The sequence below is a fragment of the Dipodomys ordii genome, unplaced genomic scaffold (genome assembly GCF_000151885.1).
Source record: "Dipodomys ordii isolate 6190 unplaced genomic scaffold, Dord_2.0 Scaffold8, whole genome shotgun sequence".
Classification (NCBI taxonomy): Eukaryota; Metazoa; Chordata; class Mammalia; order Rodentia; family Heteromyidae; genus Dipodomys; species Dipodomys ordii.
The window spans coordinates 18254197-18279883 of NW_012267224.1; the positions used below are offsets into that span (position 1 = coordinate 18254197).

Sequence of the window (25687 nt, forward strand, 5' to 3'; positions counted from 1 at the left end):
GTGGTTAATTGCAGATAAAGAGTCTCACAGACTTTCCTGTCCAGGCTAGCTTTGAACCGTGAGCCTCAGCCTCCCGAATAGCTAAGATTACAAGTATGAGCCACCAGTACCCAACAAAACACACATTTTAAAGCCTAAACTCGTGTCTAAGTTAGTGCCAATTCCTAAATGTACTTAATCTTCCTGTTTCTATCCGTGTAATTTATTTACATAATATTTCCACATTTATAAAGCAGTGCAGTGTTTGTTGAAATATTTTGTCCTCATGCGATCTTTAAAGAGGAGATGGGTAGATTTTATTACCCTCAATTTGCAGCGTAGGGTGTGGAATCAGATGGAGCCTGAGGTTGCGAGCCACATTAGCTGCCTGAGCCGCGGTGGGACCCGCACTTAGTCAGGATTCCTTCTGGTCTGCAGCACTGTCTCATGTAGGACAAAAATGACCAGGCTGTTTCCTAATGAGACCTTGTTGATGCTGTTCCTGTGTGCCTGTCCGTCCTCTCATCTTCCCACATGAGGATGAGCAACACCTCCCGCCTGCAGCTCTACCCTCTCTTCCTGTGTGTGGATAAGAAAATCTCTTTCTCAGAGCCTGTATTCCAACATCACCTCCTTCAGGAAGGCTTCTGAACCCCCTCCTGAGAATTAGATTAGTTCCCTAAAAGCCCCTGAAATCGCAGCACTTATCTCTATGGGTAAAAACGGGGCTCATTTTGGATTTGTCATAAGCCAACAAGTCATCTCTAACCCAAGGCACACGCCTCCCTCTCTTTCCTGCCGCCGCACTTGGTTCTTCTTAGTCCCCTAAACTTGCCAGCCACAGCCACACTCCCTCCTGGGCCTTCCTCTCACTGTGCTACTTCTGGAAGACTCCTTCCCCTCACAGCTAACTCTTGGCCGCCCTTCTCCAGGTCATTACTAAATTTCACCTTCTTTAGCTTTCCTCCTATCTTGACCTGTTCAGGCTATTATAACAAACCAGCATACACTATGTGGCTTCTAAACAACAGTGGATTCGTTCTCACAGTTAAGGAGGATGTGAAATCTAAGACCAAGTGCTGGCAGATCCATTGTCTACCGAGTGCCTGCCTGCCTGTGGTCATTAACAGCGCCCTCTAGCTGTGAACTCAAATAGTAGAAGAGGCCTGCAAGGGCACTAATCTCATTGTTGAGGGCTCCGTGCTTATGACTCAGTCACCTACCCCCAAAAACCCATCTCCTGAAACAATCTTCTTGGTGAATAGGAAGAACACTGACATACAGACCTATTTAAAATTCCTAAGCCCCAGCTATACTGATTCTATCCCTTGACTTACACTTCTCCATAAAACTTACTACTTGATTACTTGACATGTATGCTTTACCTACCCTTTTTGCTTATTAACCTGTTTCCTTTATGAGAAAAGGTAAGTTACAGGTAATAAACTGATCTAAGTCAAATGTTTTGAAGAAAGATATACAAAGCACCCTCATGAGCTGCCAATATTGTTATCGAAACAACTGAAACTAACCTATCTTGTGCTGTATTTCTCACAAGGCTTAGCGATACCTCACTTCTTGCTCCCAACCAACATTTGCTTCTCAGGGCCATGTGAATGGCTTGATTAATTATTATTCCCCCCCAGATAGGGTAATGAGCCCACTATGAAATCAGCTCTTCAGCGATACAGAAACTTTTAAAATGGAATTACCATTTAGATTACCATTCTAGATGTGAATGCAAGAAATAAGATTGTAGCTTTTAAAGATCTCTGTTGTTAATGATTTTTTTATTTTATAATACTTATTAATATGTATTATATAATTTAACAAATTATTGATTCCATAAATATTCACTTTATCACCTCGTAGGTTCCAGGCCCTGTGTGGGTGGTCTGAATTTAGAAATGAGCCACATAAAAGCTGTCTCTGTCCGTAGGTAGCTTCTAGTCTGAAAAGAAGACAGCTCATTAAGGAGTATTGCCGGACCAGTCAGGTATCCTAGAAACCTTGGGAAGTTTCTCCAGAGAGATGATGTTGTTCAGTCAGATGGGATGCACCCCACTGAGACCAATTCTGTGTGCTCAGTATTGTGTCTCTGTGGACACAGAAGGGTACCCTGGGACTCATCGGGGTGTGATGAATCACTACGAATCATAAACAGACTCTGGGTCATAAATAAAATGGTCCATGTATCAGCAGCCGGGCAGAGGTGTTTTGTTGGTTTTTTTTTTCATTCAGTCATTAAGCAAACATCTACTAGCCACTGATAGCTGTGAAAAAGACAAACTTCCTCCTGCCCTCTTGTTAACCCAGTCCAGCCTTAGAGGATCTGCAACCAAGCCTCAGCTCTCACCCCTCACCCAGCTACTACATGCACACCTCTCTGTTTTACTGGCATTGGCCAACATCCCTCATCACTAGTAGCTAGAGGGCAGACTGACACAGCCCCCTTCGTCTACCCCCCTGCAGCCTAGAAAATTGGGGGCAGCTGCCATATTCTGAAGGATGGAAAATAAATCATGCTTCTTATTTCTATTGTGTTCTATTTCTAGGCTTAGAAGAAAAGGGAGACGAATTTGCTAGCATGCTTACAGAGCTTCTCTTTGAATTACATGTTGCAGCCACGCCTGACAAGCTCAATAAGGTCAGCACCATCTGATTGTGACTCTTTGGTTTTAAAAAGGGCTGAGAGGTAGGACCTCCTACCATGTAAAACTCTAGAGATCCAGGTGAAACAGAAAACCCCAGTCCCTGTATGGCACAGGGAAGAAAGTAATTAAGATTTGAGGAGGCAACATAATGACATGCCTTGCTAGAGAATATTCAAGACAGTCATGAGACTTGCCCCTTGCAATTTTACTGGTAATTACATTGTGACCTTGAACGAGTCACTTATCTGCTCATGGCAAAATAAAATGTTCTGTCCGAGTAGCTGTTATCTTTGGCACAGGGAAGGAAGAGGGGTAAAGAGTCAGCAAGGGATTTTTTTAAATCCTCTCACCAAGCCTTTTAAGGAAATATACCAGAATTAAGCAGAGAGAAAGAGACAGAAGAGAAAATATGAGAGGAGAAGAGGGGGAGAGAGGAAGGAAAGGGGGAGGGAGAGAAGAATGAAGGGAGGGAGAGAGGGAGAGAAAAAGTAACAATTAGGTGAACCATACCTCTCCCATCTGGGCTACTACAGCTATATCATGTCTGAGAACATTCCAGCATTAACAGTCTATTTCTCTAATAGTACCACAGTATGTTTTGTAAGCTAGTATAAGGTCTTTCTGTGGGATTTCTTTTTTTAATATATATATATTTTGTCTTGCAAAGATACTGTACAGAGGGATTATAGTTTCATGAGTAAGGTAATGAGTACATTTCCTATCAAGCATTGTTACCCCCTCCTTTGTTTTTCCCCTACCATCCCTTCCATCCCCACCTCCCCACCTCCTCCCCGCCCCCAAGTTGTAAAGCTTGGTTTTCAACATAGTGTCTTGTACATCTCATTGTTACAATGGGTCAACCGTATCCTTATTTTCAGCATTTTGTTATTTCCCTTCCCCTCCCCAAATTAGAACAATGTACATACAAGATACGGGCACCAGAATCAGATACAGTGAAAACAGGGGTTATACCTTGGGGGAAGAATACACAAAAGAAACAAAAAAATCACATAATACATTATAAACACATTAAAAACAACAGCAAGAAAGATAAAACCTCATTTCGCTTAGCATCATCTTATATGGTCATATGTACGTAGCTTTTGACCTTTTCTGCTTGTCCTAGACATATACTAGTTATTGCAAATAAGGGAAACCATGGGACCTATGTTTCTTTGGGCCTGGCTTACTTCACTTAATATAATTTTTTCCAAGTCTTTCCATTTCCTAACAAATGGAGCAATGTCATTCTTTCTGATGGAAGCATAAAATATATATATATATATATACACACACACACACACACACACATTTTCTTGATCCATTCATCTACTGAGGGGTATCTGGGTTGGTTCAATGTCTTAACTATGGTGAATAATTCTGTGATAAACATAGTTGTTCTGGCACCTTTCGTATGGCCTTGTTTGTGATCGTGGGATCACAATCCCACAATTGTGGGATTGCTGTGTCATAGGGGAGCTCTATGTGGAGTCTTTTGAGGAACCTCCATACTCCTTTCCAAAGTGGTTGAACAAGTTTATACTCTTGCTGTGAAATTTCTTTTTATTTTTAATTGTGAAAATATCATATAGAAGGGTTACAATTACATGGACAAGGAAATGAGGACATTTCTTATCAAGCATTGTTGCCTCCTCCTTTGTTTCCCGTCCCATACCTTCCCACCCCACCCCTGTGCCGCGACCCCCCCCCAAAGTTGTAAAGTTCATTTTTGACATAACAACTTCTACATCTCATTGTTGCAGTGGGTTCACCTGTATCCCTATTTAAACAATTTGTTTCTTCCCTTCCCCTCCACAAAGTATACCAACATCAAATACAGTGAAAACAGGGGTTATACCATGGGGGAGGGATATACAAAGCAACAAAGAAATAATCTTATAAATATGTTAGAAACAATTGCAAGAAAGAAAAACCATTTGAATCCTTATCTTGGGGTTCATTTCGCCCAACATCAACTTATCTGACCTTTCTGCTTGTCTCAGATATATACTAGTTATTGCAAATAAGGGAAACCATGGGACCTATGTTTCTTTGGGCCTGGCTTACTTCACTTAATATAATTTTTTTCCAAGTCTTTCCATTTCCTAACAAATGGGGCAATGTCATTCTTTCTGATGGAGGCATAGAATTCCATTGTGTATATATACAACATTTTCTTTTCTTTTTTTTCTTTTTTATTGGGGGGGTGTCCGGTCGTGGGGCCTGAACTCTGGGCCTGGGCGCTGTCCCTCAGCTCTTCAGCTCAAGGTGAGTGTTCTACCACTTGAGTCACAGCGCCACTTCCGGCCTTTTTTTTTTCTGCTTATGTGGTGCTGAGGAATTGAACCCAGGGCCTCATGCATGCAAGGCAAGCACTCTACCACTGAGCCACCTTCCCAGCCCCCACATTTTCTTGATCCATTCATCTACTGAGGGGCATCTGGGTTGGTTCCATATCTTAGCTATGGTAAATAAGGCTGCAATAAACATAGTCGTGCTGGTAGCTTTAGTGTGGTCTTGTTTGTAAACATTTAGGTAAATGCCCAAAAGTGGGATTGCTGGGTCACAAGGGAGCTCTATGTGGAGTCTTTTGAGGAACCTCCATACTACTTTCCAAAGTGGTTGAACAAGTTTACACTCCCACCAACAATGCAGTAAGGTTCCCTTCTGTCTACATCCCCTCCAGCATCTGTTGTTATTAGATGATTATAGCCATTCTAACTGGGGTGAGGTGGTATCTCAATGTTGTTTGCTGTGGGATTTCTTAAGAGGACACTGATCATTCCTTTATCTCAGCAGTGTGATATCCTTTTCTTTCTCCCCTCCTTCTTTTAGCCTTTCAATTTCTTAGCCACAGTGTTTTACACAGCCCTCACCAATGTGGGTGAGGACAGGGCAGAGTGAGCTTCGAGGTGGTGAGATGAGTGATTTCTTTCTCTTTCTAGGGGTCATTGATGCTGGTGGGTCAGTGACTTGAACACAGTGGGAAATTGCCTAATCCATCTCCCTGCAGCATCTGCCAATGCTGGGAGGGCCCCGGGTGGCTGCATGGTTGCAGTGGTTTATTTACAATACTTAGAGTCAACCTTTATCCCTGAAGAAGACACACCAAGCACAGCTTTGTTTCCATGTGCCACTCAACATTCTGATATGTTCAACTTTAAATCGTGTTGGCATAAGCCAATAAATACTTTTTACCTTAGCAAGGGACTTAAGCAACCTGATAAAAATCTGGATAAGGCTGCCCTTTTAGATGCAAGAAACGATATTGAGGCAAGATTGTTTCTACATCTTTAACTAAGTCATGATTTTGAAGCCAGGGGTTGCTTACATTGCGCTCTTGTGAGGCTAAACTAGTCCCAGAGCAGCCTCAGGCCTATTCCAGCCACTTCCCTCCCCGTGGAGCCTGGAAGACCTGCCATGAATCAGGAAGAGCAGAACCATCTTTCATCTCCCCAGCTTGATATGTTATTAGGCTTCTGAAACCTGATAAGTTTCGAGGAAATTGGCTTTAGCTATGGTCCTGGCTAAATTTCCAGCTCATAAAGGAAAAAGTACCTGTTCTTTTTTTTATATACTTGCCATGAAAAGTGAAAAGTATACTGTAGATTTTTCAGTGTAACAGACATTTTTATTCTTATCTGCATATCATACTTTTTTAGAAGTACACACGGGTTGGGAAGGTGGCCCAGTGGTAGAATGCTTGCCTTGCATGCATGAGGCCCTGGGTTTGATTCCTCAGCACCACATAAGCAGAAAAAGCCAGAAGTAGCACTATGGCTCAAGTGGTAAGTGCTAGTCTTGAGCTGAAGAGCTCAGGGACAGTGCCCAGGCCCAGACCCAGGCCCAGAGTTCAGGCCCCACAACCAACTGAAAAAAAAAAGAGTACAAAGGTCCAGCTGGGTGTAGTGGTTCATGCCTGTAATCCTAGTTACTTAGAAGGTTGAAATAGGGAGGATCACAGTTTGTGGCCAACCTGGGGAAAAGTTTACAAGATCTTGTGAAAACATAAAATGAAAAAGCTATTATCCCAGCTGCGTAGAAAGCATAAATAAGAATATCACAATCCAAGCCAGGCACTGGTGGCTCACATCTATAATCCTAGCTAGGAGGCTAAGATCTGAGGATCACAATTCAAAGCCAGCACAGGTAGGAAAGTCAGTGAAACTCTTATCTCCAATTAACCACCTGAAAACCAGAAGTGGTGCTGTGGCTCAAGTGGTAAGTGCTAGCCTTGAGATAAATAGCTTAGTGACAGTGCCTAGCCGGAGTTCAAGCCCCAGGACAGACCAAAAAAAAAATCACAATCCAACCAGCCTGGATAAAAAGTGAGATCTTATCTAAAAAATAACCATAGCAAAAAGTGCTAGAGCATATATGGCTCAAGTGGTAGAGTGCCTCCCTAGCAAGCTCAAAACCCTAAGTTCAAACCCCAGTACTGGAAAAAAAGTCTCAGGCCTGGCAAGACGTTCTGCAACTTTCTACTCTGTTCCCCTTTCTTGTTATATTATTTTATTATTTAGAGAATGCCGCTTTATTTCTGTAATCAAGTCTATGTAGGCAGATTAAATGTTAACATGTATATACTAAATATATATGCATATATTTAATACACTGTGTTACTCCTACACAAATGGAAAAAATTAAGTGTCTAGACCAATTTGGCTATTATTTTTTGTACAACATGATAAATTGAGATACTTTTTCCAAGTTGACAGCACAAATAAAATTTTCAAATATTCAAATTTTACATATATATGGTATTTATATGAAAAGACAAATAATAGTAGTATGCTATGCATCAATAGCAGAAACTAGTTTATGGGTGTTTTTTTAAACAAACAATAGTTGATTATATTATGTTTAAGAAGGTTGAGGTATGGTCCTATCTCTTCTTAAACATAGAGTCGCCCCTTGCTGGAGGTTCTAAGCTGGGGGTTGGAATGACTTTGATTTTATGCTCCCGCAATGACTGGATTGCTTGGTTGGGGGCCATTGCAGGCCATGAAGAAAGCTCATGATTGGGTAGAAGAGGATCAAACCATGGCCCCTGTGGATATGACCAAGGAATCAGAAGAGGTGACTGAGAAGGATGAAAAGGAAGAAAAAGCTGAAGACCCTCAAGAAGAGAAAAGAGAAGAAAAGAAAACCAAAACTATAGAGGTAAGTTCATTCTGGATTGTCCACAGGAAGGATAATAATCTTTTATTAATTTTATTGGCAGCCTAATTTTAGTGAGGAGGATTTCTTTTTTATTTCTAAGCTGTCCTACATAAAAATAATTAGGAATCTAATAAACACTAAAATTTCTGTATGCTGAGACAATTTATAAATCAGAATAGATTATTGTAGCTTTTCTCCATAGCTTAACAAGTATAATTTAAACGAAGAAAGATCTCTTTAAGAACACAATTGATTTACATTTAGGGTAAGTATCCATCTTATATGCAAATTTTTATTATATAATGTCTTTATACTCCATAACTAACAATGTAATTGAAGGGTTTTTTTCAAAACTCATTTCTGTGCTTTTTATTCTATACTTTAATAAAATTTATATATGCACACTTTATGTCCTGCCCATATTCAAAAAAATAGCTTGCAATATATGTACCTTATGTTGAACTTAAATTTTAAAGCAAGTAGCTAAGTTAGGTAATTCTAAGGAAAAAAATGCTGAAGGAGTCTCTCATTCCACCTCCTTTCCACATACCTCAGTTAGCACCTGCCTCTTGTGAACTCATCATTGCTCTGAGTTCAGGAGACCCACCATGAATAAACAGGCACGTCACCTCCCTGGGAACCCAGAAAAAGTCTTAGACTGCCCATAATCTTGGTATAAACTTTTGTACATTATGCATTTTTACGAAGGATTCAATCATTTAAGTGCTAAGGATGAAGTTCAGTGGTAGAGTGTGTACTTAGCATGTGACAAGGGCCCAAGGTCAATCCCCAGCAGAAGAGAGAATTATATCATTTTTTAATATCTGCTCAGTGAATAATTCTCTGGTATTGATTCAGGAAGTATACATGTTGTCCATTGAAAGTCTGGCTGAAGTAACTGCGCGCTGTATTGAGCAACTTCATAAAGTCGCAGAATTAATTCTTCATGGACAAGAAGAAGAGAAACCAGCCCAGGACCAAGCAAAAGTCCTGATAAAGTAAATGCCACTTTTTATTCTTCATTTTTCAATTATAGATGTGTGTGTGTATTGTGTGTGTGTGTGTGTGTGTGTTTGTGTGCACACTATATATCCTAAGCAACTAAATAGCCAGATTCTGTGTCAACCAAACCGTTTGTCCCATTGTCACCTTAAGAAATACTCACTTAAAAATTCCTTATATAGGAAGAAGAAGCTGAGTAGGAAGAGAAAAAAGAAAGAGAAAGGAAATTAAGGAGGAAGGGGGGAGGATAGAGAAGGAGGAGGAAGAAGAACAAGAATTAACTAGGTACTTCAGGAATTCTTTATAAGGAAATTTAAGAGAAAGCATAGTAAATCATTCAGAACTTCAAAAGTGCTTATTTTAGTAGATCAAAGTCTTGGAAGTAAAGGCCTTTTAGAGTAGTTCTATGTTCCACATTGCACACAGAGAAGAACACTCTAATGTAACTACTCAGCTAGCTTCACAAAATAGACAAGGGCACTTCCAGTTCCCAGGAAGTTGTGGCAGCTCTGAACAGTGATGGTGGCTAATGTAAACCACTGCCCTGTGGGTTGTATTATGTCTCTGTTATAATAGTTTATGCTCTTTCACAAAGACTTGCTATGATTATTAGCTTAGCAGAAATAAGTACATATATATAGATACCCACCTGTACTAGCACATAATGATGGTTGACATGCAGTTGAAAAAATAATACACATGTGTAATTTAACATAAGGTAAAGTTATTACAAAGTACCTTTTGGAACATTGGCAGGATTTAAAGTACACATGTTTATGCATATGACTGTGTACTATAGCATAGAAAATTAACACATGTCCCAAATGCCTTCTCATTATTAAAACACAAACCAAAGTAAGCCCCTTGAAAACATATAGAAACACACAAACATACACACATACCTCAATATTTTTGCTCATTTTACCAGCTAGGTAAGCTTTACTTATTACTTACTGTGTTTGATAGAACAGGAAGGACATTTTTAGTTGAAGGACCTCCACAAAGTTAATGACTTGGTGCTGGTAGCATTTTTCTCAGTGATAAAGATTTGTCTGCTAGTCTAAATATTTGTATCGAAACATGTAGCAATAAAAGATATTTTAAGAAGTACATATTGTGGGTGTGTATGGGAGGGAAAGACTGGGAGAGAGCGAAGGAAGGGGTAACATTTTCCAAAAAGAAATGTACTCTTTACCTGACTTATGTAACTGTAACCCCTTTGTACATTACCTTTATAATCGTAATAAATTTTAAAAGGTACTCCCACAAAATAGATTAATATAGAGAGAAAAAAGTACATAATCACCCCCCTGTAATACTCCTAGAAAGATGTGTACTTGCTCAAAATATAGAACAAAGAAAGGACAAAACAAGAAAGTTTAAAATATTGAGGAGAATATCTGGTGATTATGTTATCTTTGAAGGAGAGCTGAAGTTATCGACCCTGAGTGTAGAGAGGAGGACTTCTTTCTTAGCTCTTTTCTGATTGTCAGCCCTGATTGCCCCACCTTTCCCAAGCTGCCCAGGCCCCTGAGGGCTCTAGCGTAAGTGCCCCTCCACCGCCTACTCAAAAATGTAGACAGATGGCTCTAGGCTGTCTCCTTGCCTTATTTTTGATGCTTTCTGCAGACAAGGTCAGACGGACAGATGCCACAGTGTAGCTCATCAGACCTGAAAACATAGGACTGAGTGTGTAATGCAGCAGTAGAGCACTTGCCTACCATGTGTGAGTCTATAGATTTGATCCACGCATGTGGGTATGTGCACACACGCACACACACAGGCAGACAAGAGGGAGATGGAGAGATGGAAGGGGAGCGAGAGATCCACAAGTCTAACTACAACACCTGAATAATCAGACAGACAGACACATAGACACACACACACACACACACACACACACACATACCATGAATATGCAAGCTAGATGGGGCTCATGTTTATCAAAAAACTTCTCTCCTGATTTCACTAGATCTTTAAGCATTTAAGATTCTGAACTTAGAGTTATAGTTTTTTCAATAGCATTCTCACCAGTATTCATAAAAGCCATATACACTAATTGTTAAAAAATCAGACAGGACCCATATTGTCAGGTAATTTGATTTTTTAGCTTTTATCATCATCCACTATGTTAGGAAAACACTATTTCAACTGAACTTTTGTTTCTCTCTTACTTTGTTTTCTTAAGATAAAGTCCTACATGTGGAATGGGCAAAAACATTGAGATTCTTTGATATATCATAAAAACATATTCTATATGATCTTTATTTAGAGACCTATAGGAAACACATAATCAATAAAGGCACAGTGGAGGGCCAGACATAGTGGTGCACAACTGTCATCCCGATATTCAAGAGGCAGAAGTAGAAGGATTAAAATCCATGGTCAGCCCAAGCAGTTAGTAAAAAACTAAATTGAAAGCAAAAGGATCAGGGAAATGACTGAAGTGGTAGAGTGCTTGTCTAGCAAGTACAAGGTCTTAGTTCACTCCTAGTTAGAGAGAGAACAAGAGAGAGAGACCTGAGTTTAAAAAAATCCCACCTCTACTCCTAGTCAGGTTACTTCATCTATATAAAAGGAAAGCAATAATACAACCCACAAGATTACTGGAGGACTGAATATGACCAGGCAAACAAGTATACTTAACATAATGACTCATTGAGTATTCATTATTATAAAGTGATCCAAAAGCCAGAGACAGGTCACCTGGGAAAATTCTATTTTCTATAGATGTGGAGACCAGGCTTCGTATTTTCTGCATGCTGCTTGACCTCAAAAGAGGTCAAATGACTTAAATAGTTATCCTTTCATTAAACGTGGAGAGAATTCTCTTCTTTGGAAGCTTGTTAAGAACTGTTTGCTTGTTTATTTCTGTAGACTAGCTTTGAACTTACATGCTTGTATGAAATAATTCATTGATATCAGTAAGTACCATGCCAGTTACTTTACTGTATTGAAGCCTCCAAACTCTTAACTTATTTCAGATTGACTACTGCGATGTGCAATGAAGTAGCCTCGTTAACAAAGAAGTATACAAATGTCTTAACCACTACTGGGGTAAGATTTCCTCATAGCCCTACTTTCCTTTAGAAGGTGAAAAAATAGCAATATTTTAAAAAGCAGGGAGTGCAGCACCTTTTGGAGTAGCTCCATAAACAGAGCCTGTGCCATGCTATGGGCTGAATTCAACCAAAAGCACCGCCTGTACTATTGGGCAACTTGGGGCTTGCTATGCCCAGGTTCTATGCCCAAGTCTGCTGTCTCACAGATCTGAGATGTTGCACAGGAGATGAGACTTTTACCAGCCTTTTTTCTTGTTAAAAAATGTCAGCTGGACATTGGTGGCTCACACCTACAATCATAGCTAATCAGGAAACTGAGACGTGAGGATCGTAGTTCAAAGGCAGCCTGGGTAGAAAAGTTTGTGCGACTTTTAATTAAACACCAAATATCTGTAAGTGGAGAAAGCTTGAGTGAAAAAGCTAAGGGACAGCACCTATATTCTGAGTTCAAGCCCCAGTACTAGCATATTTTATGTAGCAAGTCTCTACTGGGTGAATGTATATCTAAACTTCTTTTTGTACATGCAAGTAGTGGGCTTGAACTCAGGGCCTTGAGGTCATACTTTTAGTTCCACTCAAGGCTGGTACTCTACCACTTGAGCCACACCTCCACTTCTGGATTTTTGCTGCTTAATTGGAAGTAAGAGGTTCATGAATTTGTCTGCCTAAGCTGTCTTCAAACCATGATCTTCAGGTCTCAGCCTCCAGAGTAGCTAAGATTACAGATGTGAACCACTGGCATTTGGCATTTGTTCTTGAACTTAACATGTGTGTAATATATACCCCTATGTACAAATGCTTGTGTTCACAAAGTCAGGAGCACATATGTTATCATTTGGGAGAAAGAATAAGCTGGGATTATTATGACAGAATTTACTGGAATGTCATCTAACCACAACAATGCCCCATCTTGGGCTGTGATGAATCATTTGTATCAAGTCATTGTTTCTGCTTTCTAAAACAGCCATTACTCATAACTTGAAGTTAATGAGTGTATATTGTTCTCCAGACTCAGTTTAAATTGCTTGCACATCTCATTGATTCTAAAAACCAATGCCATTTTATTGCCCTCATTTTGATTATATTTTAGAGGTTATTGATAATCAAATAAAAAGGAAAGCAACCATAATGGATTTTGTGGTTACATTCAAAAATTCTTGGGGTTTTTAAGGAGGATTTTTTTTCTCCCCAAGATTCCATTATGGTTTCTTCTGTGAGACATTACTTTATCCTCAGTAATGCCAATGAAAGTTGGCTGCTCTGGAAAGATCTATTTAATTTATATGCCTTTGTTTGCCACAAACTCTTTCAAGTACAGTACGGGAAATAAACATATTACAATTGTCTCCTCTCTCCAGGCCTTTTCATGATTTATTGTGTAAGAATAGGTTGTGCATGTTAGGATAGGAAAACTTGATTACAGACCAGTAGCACAAATGAGGATAATGATACATTCTCTCTCACTTTGTAAGGACCTGTTTATACTAAATTTTGTGTACTGTGCTTTGTATATATTTCATTTTTCAAATTGTATTAACACGATCTGTCTCTAGGTTGTATTTAAGGGTACTTTAATTTTGTTACCATTTTGGAAAATTCTGTATGTCCAACCAATCATGTTTGCAGGTAAAAGAAGAAAGAAAAGAAGAGTTGGATCTAAGGTAGATAAATGAAGGACCTAACCTACCTGTAAAATTTGAGGGAGACCAAAAAAGAAATTAGGAAATAAAAACCCCTCAAGAAGCTAGATAAGGTATCATAATGCGGTATATTTTAAACTGAGAAATGCAAAGATATAACAAACTATTTATCAAAGTTATTTTTCCTTTCTCACATTGTCTTTCTCCTTTTTTAATTTTTATTGTTATTGTAAAGGTGATGTACAGAGGATTACAATTACATAAGTCAAATAAGAGTACATTTCTTGTTTTGTTTTGTTGGTCGTGAGACTTGAACTCTGGGCCTGGGCACTGTCCCTGAGCTCTTCAGCTCAAGGTGAGCGCTCTACAACTTGAGCCACAGCACCATTTCTGGTTTTCTGATGGTTAATTGGAGATAAGAGTCTCATGGCTGGCTTTGAACCACAATCCTCAGATCTCTGCTTCCCGAGTAGCTAGGATTACAGGCTTGAGTCACCAGCACCCGGTGTACATTTCTTTTTTAACAATGTTGCCCCTTCCCTCACTCACAATTTTTTTCCTTCCATCCCCATCCACAAGTTATATAGCTCATTTTCAACATCGGGTCTAGTGACTATGACTACTGCATTTGTTTACTCTTTGTCCTACCATTTCTATAACCCCCTTACCCTCCCAAAGACAGATAAACAACAAGACAAAAGAAAATGAAAACAAAAACAGCAACAAAGAAAAAGAACCTCTTGTTTCTACTTTGTGGAGTTCATAAGATGTATGTGATCTCCTAAGAATATTCACCTTTAGTCTAATACTGTATGAACGCCTAGAGACCTGTATCATTTATCATGTCCCAGTGTATTTTATTTTATTCTTATTGAAAAGGTGAGGTACAGAGGGGTTACAGTTACATAAGTCAGGTATTGAGTACATTTCTTTTTGAACATTGTCACCCCCTCCCTCATAAAGCAGAATTTAATCCCATACTTGAACAACCAGGCTTAATCTCCCCCTATTCCTGCATCTGCTAAAAACTTTAGTTAAAATGAGCGTAATCTGAGTTTACAGTTATTACTCTGTGACCTTACACAAGTTTCTCAATCTTCCTAGTCTCCATTTTCTCATCTAGAAGTTAGAGTACAAAGCCTGCATTCTACTTCTCCCTTCCTCTCAAGGAGATCTTCATTGAAGCTGGTGTCTTACATTTTATGTGGCAAGCCTTAAGATACAAGTCCCTAATCTGCCAATTTCATTCATTTGATTCCACAGAGCAACAAGAAGGCTGAGGTCCTCAACCCCATGATCAATAGTGTATTGTTAGAGGTAAGTAGCCCCTGGGGAAAGGGGGCTTCTGAATCAAAGCAAATGTTACAGCTATATTTTTCCCTTCTCTGTCTTTCTTTCCAGTGTTATTTCCATCCTAAATCTTAGCATCAACAGTCTTTTTAGAGTACATTTGTGTGGCCGAACCAGCTGTAAACTCTCTGATGAAGCAACAATACCTAATTTACAAGAATCCCTGATTATAAAAAGAAATGCAAAGCTTGCATGTTATTTCTGATTCCTGCTGCCAGTCTTGCACTGGATTTAATAGTGATTATTGGCTGTGATGAGGGATTATTCCTTGAAGATGATTTCTGTAAATCAGGGCATTTCCCTCTGTTCACAATAACCTTTGGTCTTAGCTAGGTCTAAGCTCCAGAGTAGCAAAAATGACAAGTGAGAGGCGGGAATGGGGGAATAGGAACCAGACATGGCCCAGCCTGTAAGTTTAGCTACTGAGGAAAAAGAGATGGGGAAATCATGGTCCGATCAGCCTGGGTGAAAGTTAGGGAGATTCTTATCTCAAAAACAAGCCTGACGCAGTGGTTCATGCCCGTAGTCCCAGTTACTTGGAATGTGAAGGCAGGAGAATCCTAGTGTCAGACCCTATCCAGAACATGAAGTAAAAAAGCAGAAAGATTGGGTATATGGTTCAAATGGTAGAGCACTTGCCTAGCAAGCACAAGGCCCAGAGGTCAGTACCAAGTACCATGCCCCCCACACACACACGCATGCATACATGAGACACAAACATAGAATGCTTAGACTCTGGTCATTCATCACTCTCTGTGACTACAGACTGCATTACCCACTTGCTCAAAAGACCTTCATAACACCAACTGTACAGGTGTAAGGTTCCTGTAGCTCCTCTAAGAACAGTGAGAAGAGACCCAGGGTTCTTGTTCTGGAGCGCAGGCACTGGATGTCTCTGTGGTTGGTATGGGAAGTCATCAGTTAGGGGCCAAACAATAAGACAAGGACATATCTGAAGCTGATGTCACAAGATGTTCACAAGCTGAAGCGGAGCCTGGCCAGGGTATATGCAGTGGTTTGCTTTCTAACGTAGTTGTAAATAGCAGTCTCTGGAAATTATGACACTTGAGCAGGGCTGCCTGATTTGCAGTAATGTGTTTGCGGGACTATACCTTAGCACTAAGAAAAATACCAAGGTACAAAAATAACAGACGAAGCCGGGCACCGGTGGCTCACACCTGTAATCCTAGCTCCTCAGGAGGCTGAGATCTGAGGATCATGGTTCAAAGCCAGCCCGGAGAGGAAAGTCCATGAAACTCTTATCTCTAATAAACCACCAGAAAACCGGAAGTGGTGCTGTAGCTCAAATGGTAGAGTGCTAGCCTTGAGCTGAAGAGCTGAGGGACAGCGCTCAGGCCCAGAGTTCAAGGCCCACGACTGACAAAAACAAAAATAACAGACAAGAAGCACCATGGTTAGTGTTCAGGACACAGTCACTCAGTGGAATAGTTAGCTGTAGGGACAAGAACTTAGGGACAAGTCCAGAGGGACAGACACAGCTAAGAGGAAATACTGGCAGGCAGAGGTAGAATAGCAAACAGGAAAATCCTTCCCCTGGCCTCCCATCCATTCACCAATTAGCCATCACAAATTAGGAGGTCAACCCATGATTCATTCATTCCTCCAGTAGAAGTTTTTCATATGTTTTAGTTACCTGAAGTTTATTGTTTGTTTGTTTGTGATGCTGAAGATCAAACCCAGGGCCTCACACATACTAGGCTCACTGGGTTGGACCACTGGGTTGGACTGAGTGGATAGAGCTACCACCAGCTCTATCCTAAACTTTCAGTGGCCTCTCTGCGTTTTAGTATTGTTCGGGAGTATACCACAGAGCCCAAGTTGTAATATTGCATATCCAAGCCCAGCAGAAGGTACCAGCACCCCGTGCCATGACACAGGGTGTGATGGGTTGCCGTGTATGCTTCTGTACTAATCAAATCTACAACTAGCTTTGTGTAGACCACACTGCTTATTCAGCTATAGGTTAGAATATGACTATTTTTCTGCATGTTCTTGTGGGATTTTAGAGCAGCATGATTAAGGTTGGAAAGGAATAGATAATACTTGGCACACTAGGTCATCTATGGTATATGTACATATACATGTGTGTATAAAAATACAAACTCATGCCCCTTAAAAGCCCATGGGAATGATTTGCCTCATTTGCCTTATGAGTGAATTCTTCTCTCTGGTAATACAGACAATGAAGAGCTACGCATACTTCATTTAAAGAATGTGTTTATAGCTGGGCACTGGTGGGTCATGCCTATAATCATAGTTACTCAGGAGGCTGAGATCTGAGGATTCAGGTTTGAAGCCAGCCTAAGCAGGAAAGTCCATGAAATTCTTATCTCCAGTTAATGACCAAAAGCTGGAAACTGTAGTGGTTAAGCCAGTCTTGAACAAAAAATAGCTCAGGGACAGTGCTCAGGCCCTGAGTTCAAGCCCCAGGCTCAGCACAAACAAAATGTGTTTACATCTCTTGCCACTACAAGCATTACAGGAACTTCATGATGTTCCAGTTTGCTAATGTTTCCTCTCAGATGAAAGGGATCATTAGCCAGTTCAGAGATCTAGGGCCAAGTGTGTGGGTCATGTCTTTTATCTCAGCCAAGCAGAGATAGGAGGATTTCAGTCAGATGAGCACCAGGTTAAAAAAAAGCAAAAAGGGCTAGGAGCATGACACAAGGGGTAGATCACCTGCCAAGAAAGCATGAGGCCCTGAGTTCAAAAAAAAAAAAAAGGGAGAACCATAGGTTGATGTATGAAAATATTCCTTCAACTCCATTTGTTTCCCTCTTGCAGGGCTGCAATAGCACCACATATGTCCAGGATGCCTTCCAGCTGCTGCTGCCCGTGCTGCAAGTTTCCCACATTCACACTAGTTGTTTGAAAAGCACAGCCATGACCTTGACAGACTCTGTCTAGCTCAAGAGCATGGCCAGCCATCACTTTGCTCTGCACCGCGTAAGGAGAAGCTATCAGCTGAGCCTGCCAGACACTCGATGGAGGACAGACAGCAATTTTGCACAGATTTGCAAGTTTCAAGAAAGTTAGTGTTTCCTTTCATGTATATCGCCATTTTTAAAAACAGTTGTGTTTTCTTTATATTAATTTAAGTTAATACAGCTTAAATCTCTGAAATTTACCCACAAATATTTGAATCTATTTCCCTAGTCAGACATGCTATATTTAAAAATTCATAGGCAGACCCAAGATTTTTCATGAATTGCTTAAATTTCTATCTTTGAATGTCACATACTATCAAGTGTCTCTTTAATACTATTATTATGTGGAACTTTGTTGTGTTGCATAAATGTTATGGGTCAAAAATAACACTACTTAAATTTTTACCTATTACAGTGACAGAAGAATATAATTATTCCTTTATAAGTCATTCATTCTTTCAACAAGCATTTATTGCACACCTAATATATGCTTACATTAAAGGAATGTAATCTCACTCTAGAGAGATACATATTCTGAAAGAGGTTTTTACAACAATTCTTAAAATAATTATTTAAAGTACTATTAAATTGCCTAAATCTAAACATTTGGAGAACAAGGCAATCGGTGCTATAAATGGTCTACCTTCAGTTACTTAGGTTTCTACCCCCCTTGAACTTTTTTATCCCACACTTTGTATATAGGATAAAAATATATATGAAAGGGGTATTTTTAAAAGTAAGTAGCAGGTCACTACTGTAATCCTAGCTATTCAGGAGACTGAGATCTGAGCATCACAATTCAGTTCCAGTCTGGGCAGGAAAGTCACTGAGAATCTTATCTCCAATTAACCACCAAAAAGCCAAAATGGAGATGTGGTTCAAGTGATAGAGTCCCAGGCCTGAGCAAAAAAGCTTAAGGAGAGTGCTTAGGCACTGGTTTCAAGCCCCAGTATACACACACACACACACACACACACACACACACACACACACACACGGAAAAAAGATACAGTTTAAAGTACATTATGATACCATCTCAAAGCTTAGATACAGATATACATAGAGATTTAATAGAAAATTTAAAGTGTTTCAACACAATAATATCACAGGTCTGCATTTTAGAACTCTGCTGATAAGATCTCATTCACTGGAGGAAAATCACAGGAAATACTGAGATGAGAGTTGACTTAACTGATATGTTGATCCAGGGAGATTGTACCAAAGACCTTGCAGCTTGGAGGGGTCTGGGTGACCTGCATGTGCTCTGAGTTCCATGTGTGTGCTGAAGGTGGGGAGTTTGGGTGATGCTATTTCAGAGCCTCATTGACATCCCTACTGAAGTGTCAGAAGACATCTGTCCAGTGGCTCTCTCAGAGCAAAAGAAGCTTATAGCTTAGCAAGTGTGAGAAATCCTTTATTTCCTTGATAACCATCTGCATTTGTTCCCTACTGGTCAAGTAAGGATATTTTCATATCATCCTACTTTTATTAGCAATTCATTTATCTTTGGTTTTTGTATTTCATTTGTTGATCTGCTGGAACAGCAAAGTAGAACATTTGAAGAAACAATTTTATTTACAGCCTGGAAAAATAAAATTCTAAGAGAGCTCTGTTGAAGATGTTTTCTTCTCCTTTTCTGATTGCCTGAATTGTTTTAATAAATCTAGAGGTGGTTACCTGATGAATATATTACATTTACTTCTTTATAAATTTTTACAGTGTTTGTGGGTAGAACAAAGAAAGTGATTTAGATTACAAGAGATTTTTTTAAATATTTGTTTTGGTTTTAAGCACTAGATGGATTTAGATATTACATGGAAATGTAAAAGAAAATTTTCTTTTTGTTTTTTTGGCAGCACTGAGGAGTAAATTCAGGGCCTCAAGTTTGCTAGGTGTGCACTCTACCACTTCTGCTATGCTTTCAACCCTTTTGTATTTTTAAGTTATTTTTCAGGTAGGTATTGAGGTACTTTCATCCAGGGCCAACCTCAGACTATGATCCTCCTACCCACAGCCTCCCATGTAGCTGGTATACCGGGGAACACCACTACATCCAGCTTATGGCTTGATTGCTCTTGTTAACTTTTCATCTGGCCTGACTTTGAACTGAGAACTGCCTGATCTTCATTCACTGAATAGCTGTAATTATAGGCAAAAGCCATCTTGCCTGGCCTAAAACAAGTATTTACAAAGGAGCTAGAATCTTAGCATCCAGTTCTAACTGTACCCTTTTAGTGATATAATGCATAGAAGAAGAAAAAACCTTACGGTGCTGGGGATCCATCCCAAGAGTCTTGCATATGTTGGGTAAGTGCTCTACCCCTGAGCTACAGCTACAGCCCCTCACATTTTAATTATAAGATAAAATAGCAATCCTTATCTTTTATGATAGAATGTTAAAGGTTGCCCGTGAGAATAGACTGAGAGATGTTTCTCTGTTTGATGGTCTGTGAATTGCATTATTTAAGAATAACTCCTTAACAGATATTCACCCTTCAAGATTACTCTTTCAATATTAGATTTCCCCCTCACCTTGAAATCCTTGCTCTTTCTTTACTTTGCTTTAAAAGCCAACAAAGTACAGCCTCTGGATCTGGGTAAATGTCAATCAATTGCTGAATGAATGACTGAGCAAACTAGCTGTGGAGGTTTTTATTCCTTCAGTAATCCTTTACATAAACTGAGCTCATTGCACTCTATGCCATTACCCTGAACAAGCATGTCAGGTTTCTCTTACCTCTAGTGCAAAGTAAGTTCTAGTCTACATAATAATGAATGTAGCTCTATGTCTATGCTTTATTAAATAAAGTGTCCAAAGTATATTTCAAAGTAAAAATGCCTTCAAGTGAAATCGGGGAGGGGGTTGTTGTATTGATACTTGCAGATCTAAAGAGCAAAACTGAATCCCACATCTTAAAGCTTCCACCTACACTTAAATAATCCACACCACTGAGGACAGGATTCGTGGCTTTTTCTGGGTCTCACACTGGACTGTGCTTCAAGCTAAGAGTCCAGTGAATAGTTGAGGCAGGGATGAGGGCCCTGGGTCACACCCAGGGAAGGAACTGCACACCTTAGCTGCAGAAGCTTAAAGAGATGGGGACACCCTAGCTATCACAGGTGGAGGAAAGTGTGAGGGATCAGGGAGCAGCCTGAATGGAGGAGTCAAGGGAAAGCATTTCCTATGCGCTTGGTAGCAATCGGCTGCCCTAGAAAGCTACTTCTGTGCATGCTGGTCATGCTAAGCCTGTGTTAGAAATGAAAGCAGCAGATCTCATTGGCAGCCATCCCAGAGGTCCAGAATATAACAGCTAAGGGGAGCAATGGACAAAAATGTGAAATAGCCATTGCACTTCTTTCTTTAAATTAAAAACATGTGTGTATAAGTGTTCATGCGCACTGAACTTACGGGGCTGATCATAATGCATAACTTCAAATGGTATTTAATTTTATAACAGTAATTCTGCTGGGCAAAGCTAGCCTTTTTGTAATGTAAAAAAATGTCTCTTTGATCTTCCTCTTAAGCGTGTCCTACATTCTAATGTCCACTTGGTTTCCTATATCCCCGTGTTATAAAGGCTTATCAGAAGAGATCATCCTGGAAATCCATCTTAAAGCTGCAATTTTGCTCTGGTTTTCATAGTTGATTAGAATTAGTAATGCCATAGGAGCAGATTCAGACCAGCCATTCTTCACATAAAAGAAAACAAATGATGTGGTTAACCATGTGTTTTATTTTTCTAGATATCTCATCCCTTAGGCGGGTTTATGTTCATTTCTTGTATGTTCATCCATATTAGATGATCCATTGCAATGTCTGCTACTCAACAGTTCTACTCACTTTTCAATTTTCTATTTCACTGGAAATAATGAGTCCTTCTACCCTTTGAACACTTATCCTTTGGCAAGGATTGAATGATTCCAATCCAAACAGCAAGTAATGTGTGGAGAGCATCTCTGAAATTTCTGGTGTCTGGAATCATCATAGACTAGGTAGAACTGGAAGCTGGTTGTGGAAGGTTCGAATTTTGTGTTGAATTTCAACTAAATTTACCTTTGTCTTGATCAGAGAGGATTTTTCTTTGTCTCCTTATTTTTCTTTTTGAACTGTCAGCCAACAGGATTATGTCAGCCTGGAATTGCTGCCACTCACCTGACAAAGGAATTGTGACCTGCAAAAGAATACTGTATTTCTTAAATGCCTTCCCTGAGTAGAGCAATGTGGAGTGGTCCACTGTACTTCTTCCTCCCCACACTTGGCTTCACCACCAGGCTGCTCCATTGCTATTTGGAAGAAAAAGGCAGCATCCGTGCCAAGGCCAGATGGGTGAACCCTGGCAAAAAGCAAAGCTAAGCTTCCACTTTTGGGACTCTGCCATCTTTATCCTTTTTCTCTCAGGATTTTTTTTGACAGTCATTAAGTATCCAGCTTCCAGGATCCATTTTTTTTAAACAATGTGCCCCTTTCCCACTTCTCTTATATTTGTATTACTACTCTAGTCTCCTGTTTACTGGCAAACTTATCTATCCAGTGACATGTGCCTGGCTCTGAACTGAGTGCTTTCTCTGCTTGGTGCTATTTAAGCTGTGGTCACCCTCCCGGGTAGATTGGGTTATCATCTCTGCTGCTCATGAGCAGATGACCCAGAGAATAGTACAAGTGGCCCAGAGTTAACAACTAGTAACCACAGAGACAGGATTGAAACCCAGATCAGTTTGCCCTGACTAACCAGCCTTTTGTACTCTTCTACAGAGTTCTCCAACAAACGAGAAACATGTGTTATTTTTAGGTATCTGAATGCTTAGATTTCTAGGCTTAGCTTCTCTTGAAGCTGTGAGCTAGATTGTAGCTGCAAGCTTGTGCTGTCAGCTTTGGTTGTTTCCATGCAACTGAGAACACACTGGGACTAAGGAGACCCAGAATGAAGCCACATGAGGTTATTTGGCCCCTGGGTGGTTCTCACCAAAGCCTGCTCTATCATTTCACAGACATTTACATCAAGCAAAATCCCGGTCTTCAACAGCACAGCAACCTGTCTCACAGGTGCCTTTGAGAGCTAGACATCTCCATTGCCTGCCCCGCCCTGGTCTCTAGTGCCAGGAAAACCCATTTGTCATTGCTGAAAATCCTGAGCCCTCTGTCCCTTTCTGGAACACCAGGTTTTAAAATACTTTAAAGATTCCAGACTTGTCTACAAAGCCTTTCAACTGCGTCTTTAATACCAAGTGGTGTGAGATACTGAAAAATGTTTTAAAGAAGGGTTAACAGATACCTCCCTACTCCTGAGCTTTACTAGTTCCATGCTACACTCAGTAAAGGATGGTGATGATGATGATGATGATGATGTGATGATGATGACAGTGATGGTGGCATATGCTTCCATATCTAGTCCAAGCACTTTACCTCTTTATTTCATTTAATCTTCCCTATCAATCTTATAGCATTATTACTGTTATTTTGTCCATTTTACAGATAAAAAAAGTGTGGCTTAAAGAAATGAAATAATGTGCCCATGATAGCCTAACCAATCATTAGAAGAGCTGGGATTTCTACCTAGACAGTCTATAAATTACTAGATAGAGCCCATAGACAAGTGAATCTCTTGTCATAAATAGAAAATAAGTTTGTTTTTCTTTGGAATGAGAGAAATCTTCCAGCTAATAATCCAAGGCCTCCTCTCTCTCAATTCTGTTGCCTCTAGCAGACATAGATTGCTTCACAAATCTCCCTGTCAAGGAGCTTACCCAGGTTTTTCCTACCAGTAACTTTGATCCCAGGAGATAGTGGGCAGCCTGCATGTCCACTCTCCCTGTTATAAACCTTACATGTTGATTGATTTATTTCTCATTGAAAACTTGGCTGCCTTCTGCCTTGAAGTCTACTGTCTGAGGGAAAATACTGCTGGTAGGAAGTGATAACAGACAAGAAACAAAAACAAGCAACTATGAGACACAGACTGGACATTTCTCTGTCAGAAAAAGACGAATTGGTCCGAGACAGCATCTTAGTTAGAAATGTACTTCTTTCAGCCACACTCACAACTCCCTCGCTGACTCTTTCAGGTCTTCATTCATTGTTTTCTCATGAGGGCATATCTGTACTAATACCCTTTCTAGCTTACTATTTGTCTTCGCTGTCTTGCAGTGTTTGTCTTATCTCTGCCTTACACTAGGATGCAGTTTCCATCCATGGGCATTTCTCAGTGTTTTATTTGTTACCAAGCCCCTAGCACCCAAAGTAATGCTTGGAACACAAGTATTCAGTACTTGTCAAGTGAACAAATATATCAAAGTTTAAATATGTCAAAATCTGTAAATGCTGAATGAGAGAGCAATCATATTGTAGAGTCATTAACAATGCAAAAAGAAGTGTCGAGTTGAGCTATGTTATGAAACATGAATGTTGTGGTTTGGGTATTGAATGTCCTTCAATGACTGTACATTGAGGGTTCTTGCAGCAGTGTTCAGAGGCGATTGGATCATGAGAACTCTAAGTTCATCCATGAATCAATTAATTAATGAAGTCATAGCTGAGTAGGCTATTAGGAGGTAGGGACTAGTTGGAGGAAATGAGATAGCTTGAGGTGTGCATTTAAGGGGTACATCTTATCCCTGGCCTCTCCTGTCTGGCTTTCTCTAACTTCCTGACTGCCAAATCCTTTTACTATAATGTGTCTACCTTGACGCACACCTGAAAACAATAGACCCAGCTGAGCATGGCCTCTATCCTCTCTGTGAGCAAAAGTAAACCTTTCCTCTTTTAAGTTGATTTTGTCAGGTATTTTGTTACAGTGATGACAAGCTGACTACCACAGTTAACTATGGAAATAATGGTGCCCATTTAAACAATATTTGGTGTAGCATAAATGACTATGAATTGGGAGCTTAGAAATGTATAAACTTTTTCCCATGGAATTTATAGAGTTTTTACTTCAAAGAATTCATGCTAAAAGAAAGCTTTCAGGACTCTTCATAGTAAGAAGACGATAAATGAAAATCTGAGCCACAAAAACAAGTGAATTGTGGTAACCGTACTGTGGAATGTTATGTAGCAGTCAAACAAAGAGGAATGAAATAACTCCAAGGTGCATTGCTAAAGGAACAAGGAAGACATAGGAAAATTCTCTAAAAGATGATACACATGCTCAGAGAAATACTATCCATAGCCCAAACTGTTAATACAAAAACAATGGCTCACACCTGTAATCCTAGCTATTCAGAAGGCCAAGAAGACCATGATTCAAAGCCAGCCCAGGCAGGAAAGTCCATGAGATTCTTATCTCCAGATAATCACTAAAAGCCAAAAGTGGAGCTGTGACTCAACTGGTAGAGTACTAGCCTTGAGAATAAAAGCTTAGGGTCAGCAGCTCTCAGGCCCTGAGTTCAAGCCCCAGGACTAGCATAAAACAAAAGACAAACAGATTGACAAGAAGTAGAAAGGAGTATAATAGGAGGGAAGGAATGTGAGAATATGACAGTAATCAAAAGAAACTCCAGTAGTATTTATAATATTAAGTTTTTAATTAAAATGCATTAGTGGATAAATATGTAACTAAATTTTTAAATATTAATATAAGAAGCAAAAGAAATTGCAATGGAAGTGGAGGTCAGAGGACAGAACCTTGCCAGAGATTAAAACTATAAAATGCCTGGATCATTTTCAAGAGCAGCCAAAAGTGCCTGTGTAAGTAATCAACGTGATTTTAATTTCTTGTAAATTTCTAACACAGTATTGATTGACTGTACAAATTGCTCCTCACTTTTCTCAGCAAAACTTCCTAGTGTTCCTTTCTCTTTTTTCTCTTTTTTTTTTTTTGAGATAAGTTCTACCTTCAATCTTGGCCTCTAGAGTGTTGGGATTACAAATGTGTATTCCTATACTTAGATGT

At 39.8% G+C, this 25687-nt stretch overlaps 2 protein-coding genes across 2 annotated transcripts in view; one reads left to right on the forward strand and one right to left on the reverse strand.

Moving 5' to 3' along the window:
• The window catches only part of Fam114a1 (family with sequence similarity 114, member A1), a 54043-nt gene extending 35475 nt beyond the window's left edge, over window positions 1-18568 (forward strand). The window contains exons 8-13 of the mRNA XM_013009120.1: window positions 2535-2626; window positions 7635-7796; window positions 8655-8794; window positions 11783-11855; window positions 14764-14817; window positions 17656-18568. Coding sequence (XP_012864574.1) covers window positions 2535-2626; window positions 7635-7796; window positions 8655-8794; window positions 11783-11855; window positions 14764-14817; window positions 17656-17778 — 644 coding nt within the window. The 3' untranslated portion in view covers window positions 17779-18568. The remainder of the gene's footprint in view (window positions 1-2534; window positions 2627-7634; window positions 7797-8654; window positions 8795-11782; window positions 11856-14763; window positions 14818-17655) is intronic.
• The window catches only part of Tmem156 (transmembrane protein 156), an 88020-nt gene that overhangs the window by 23219 nt on the left and 39114 nt on the right, over window positions 1-25687 (reverse strand). The window lies entirely within an intron of this gene.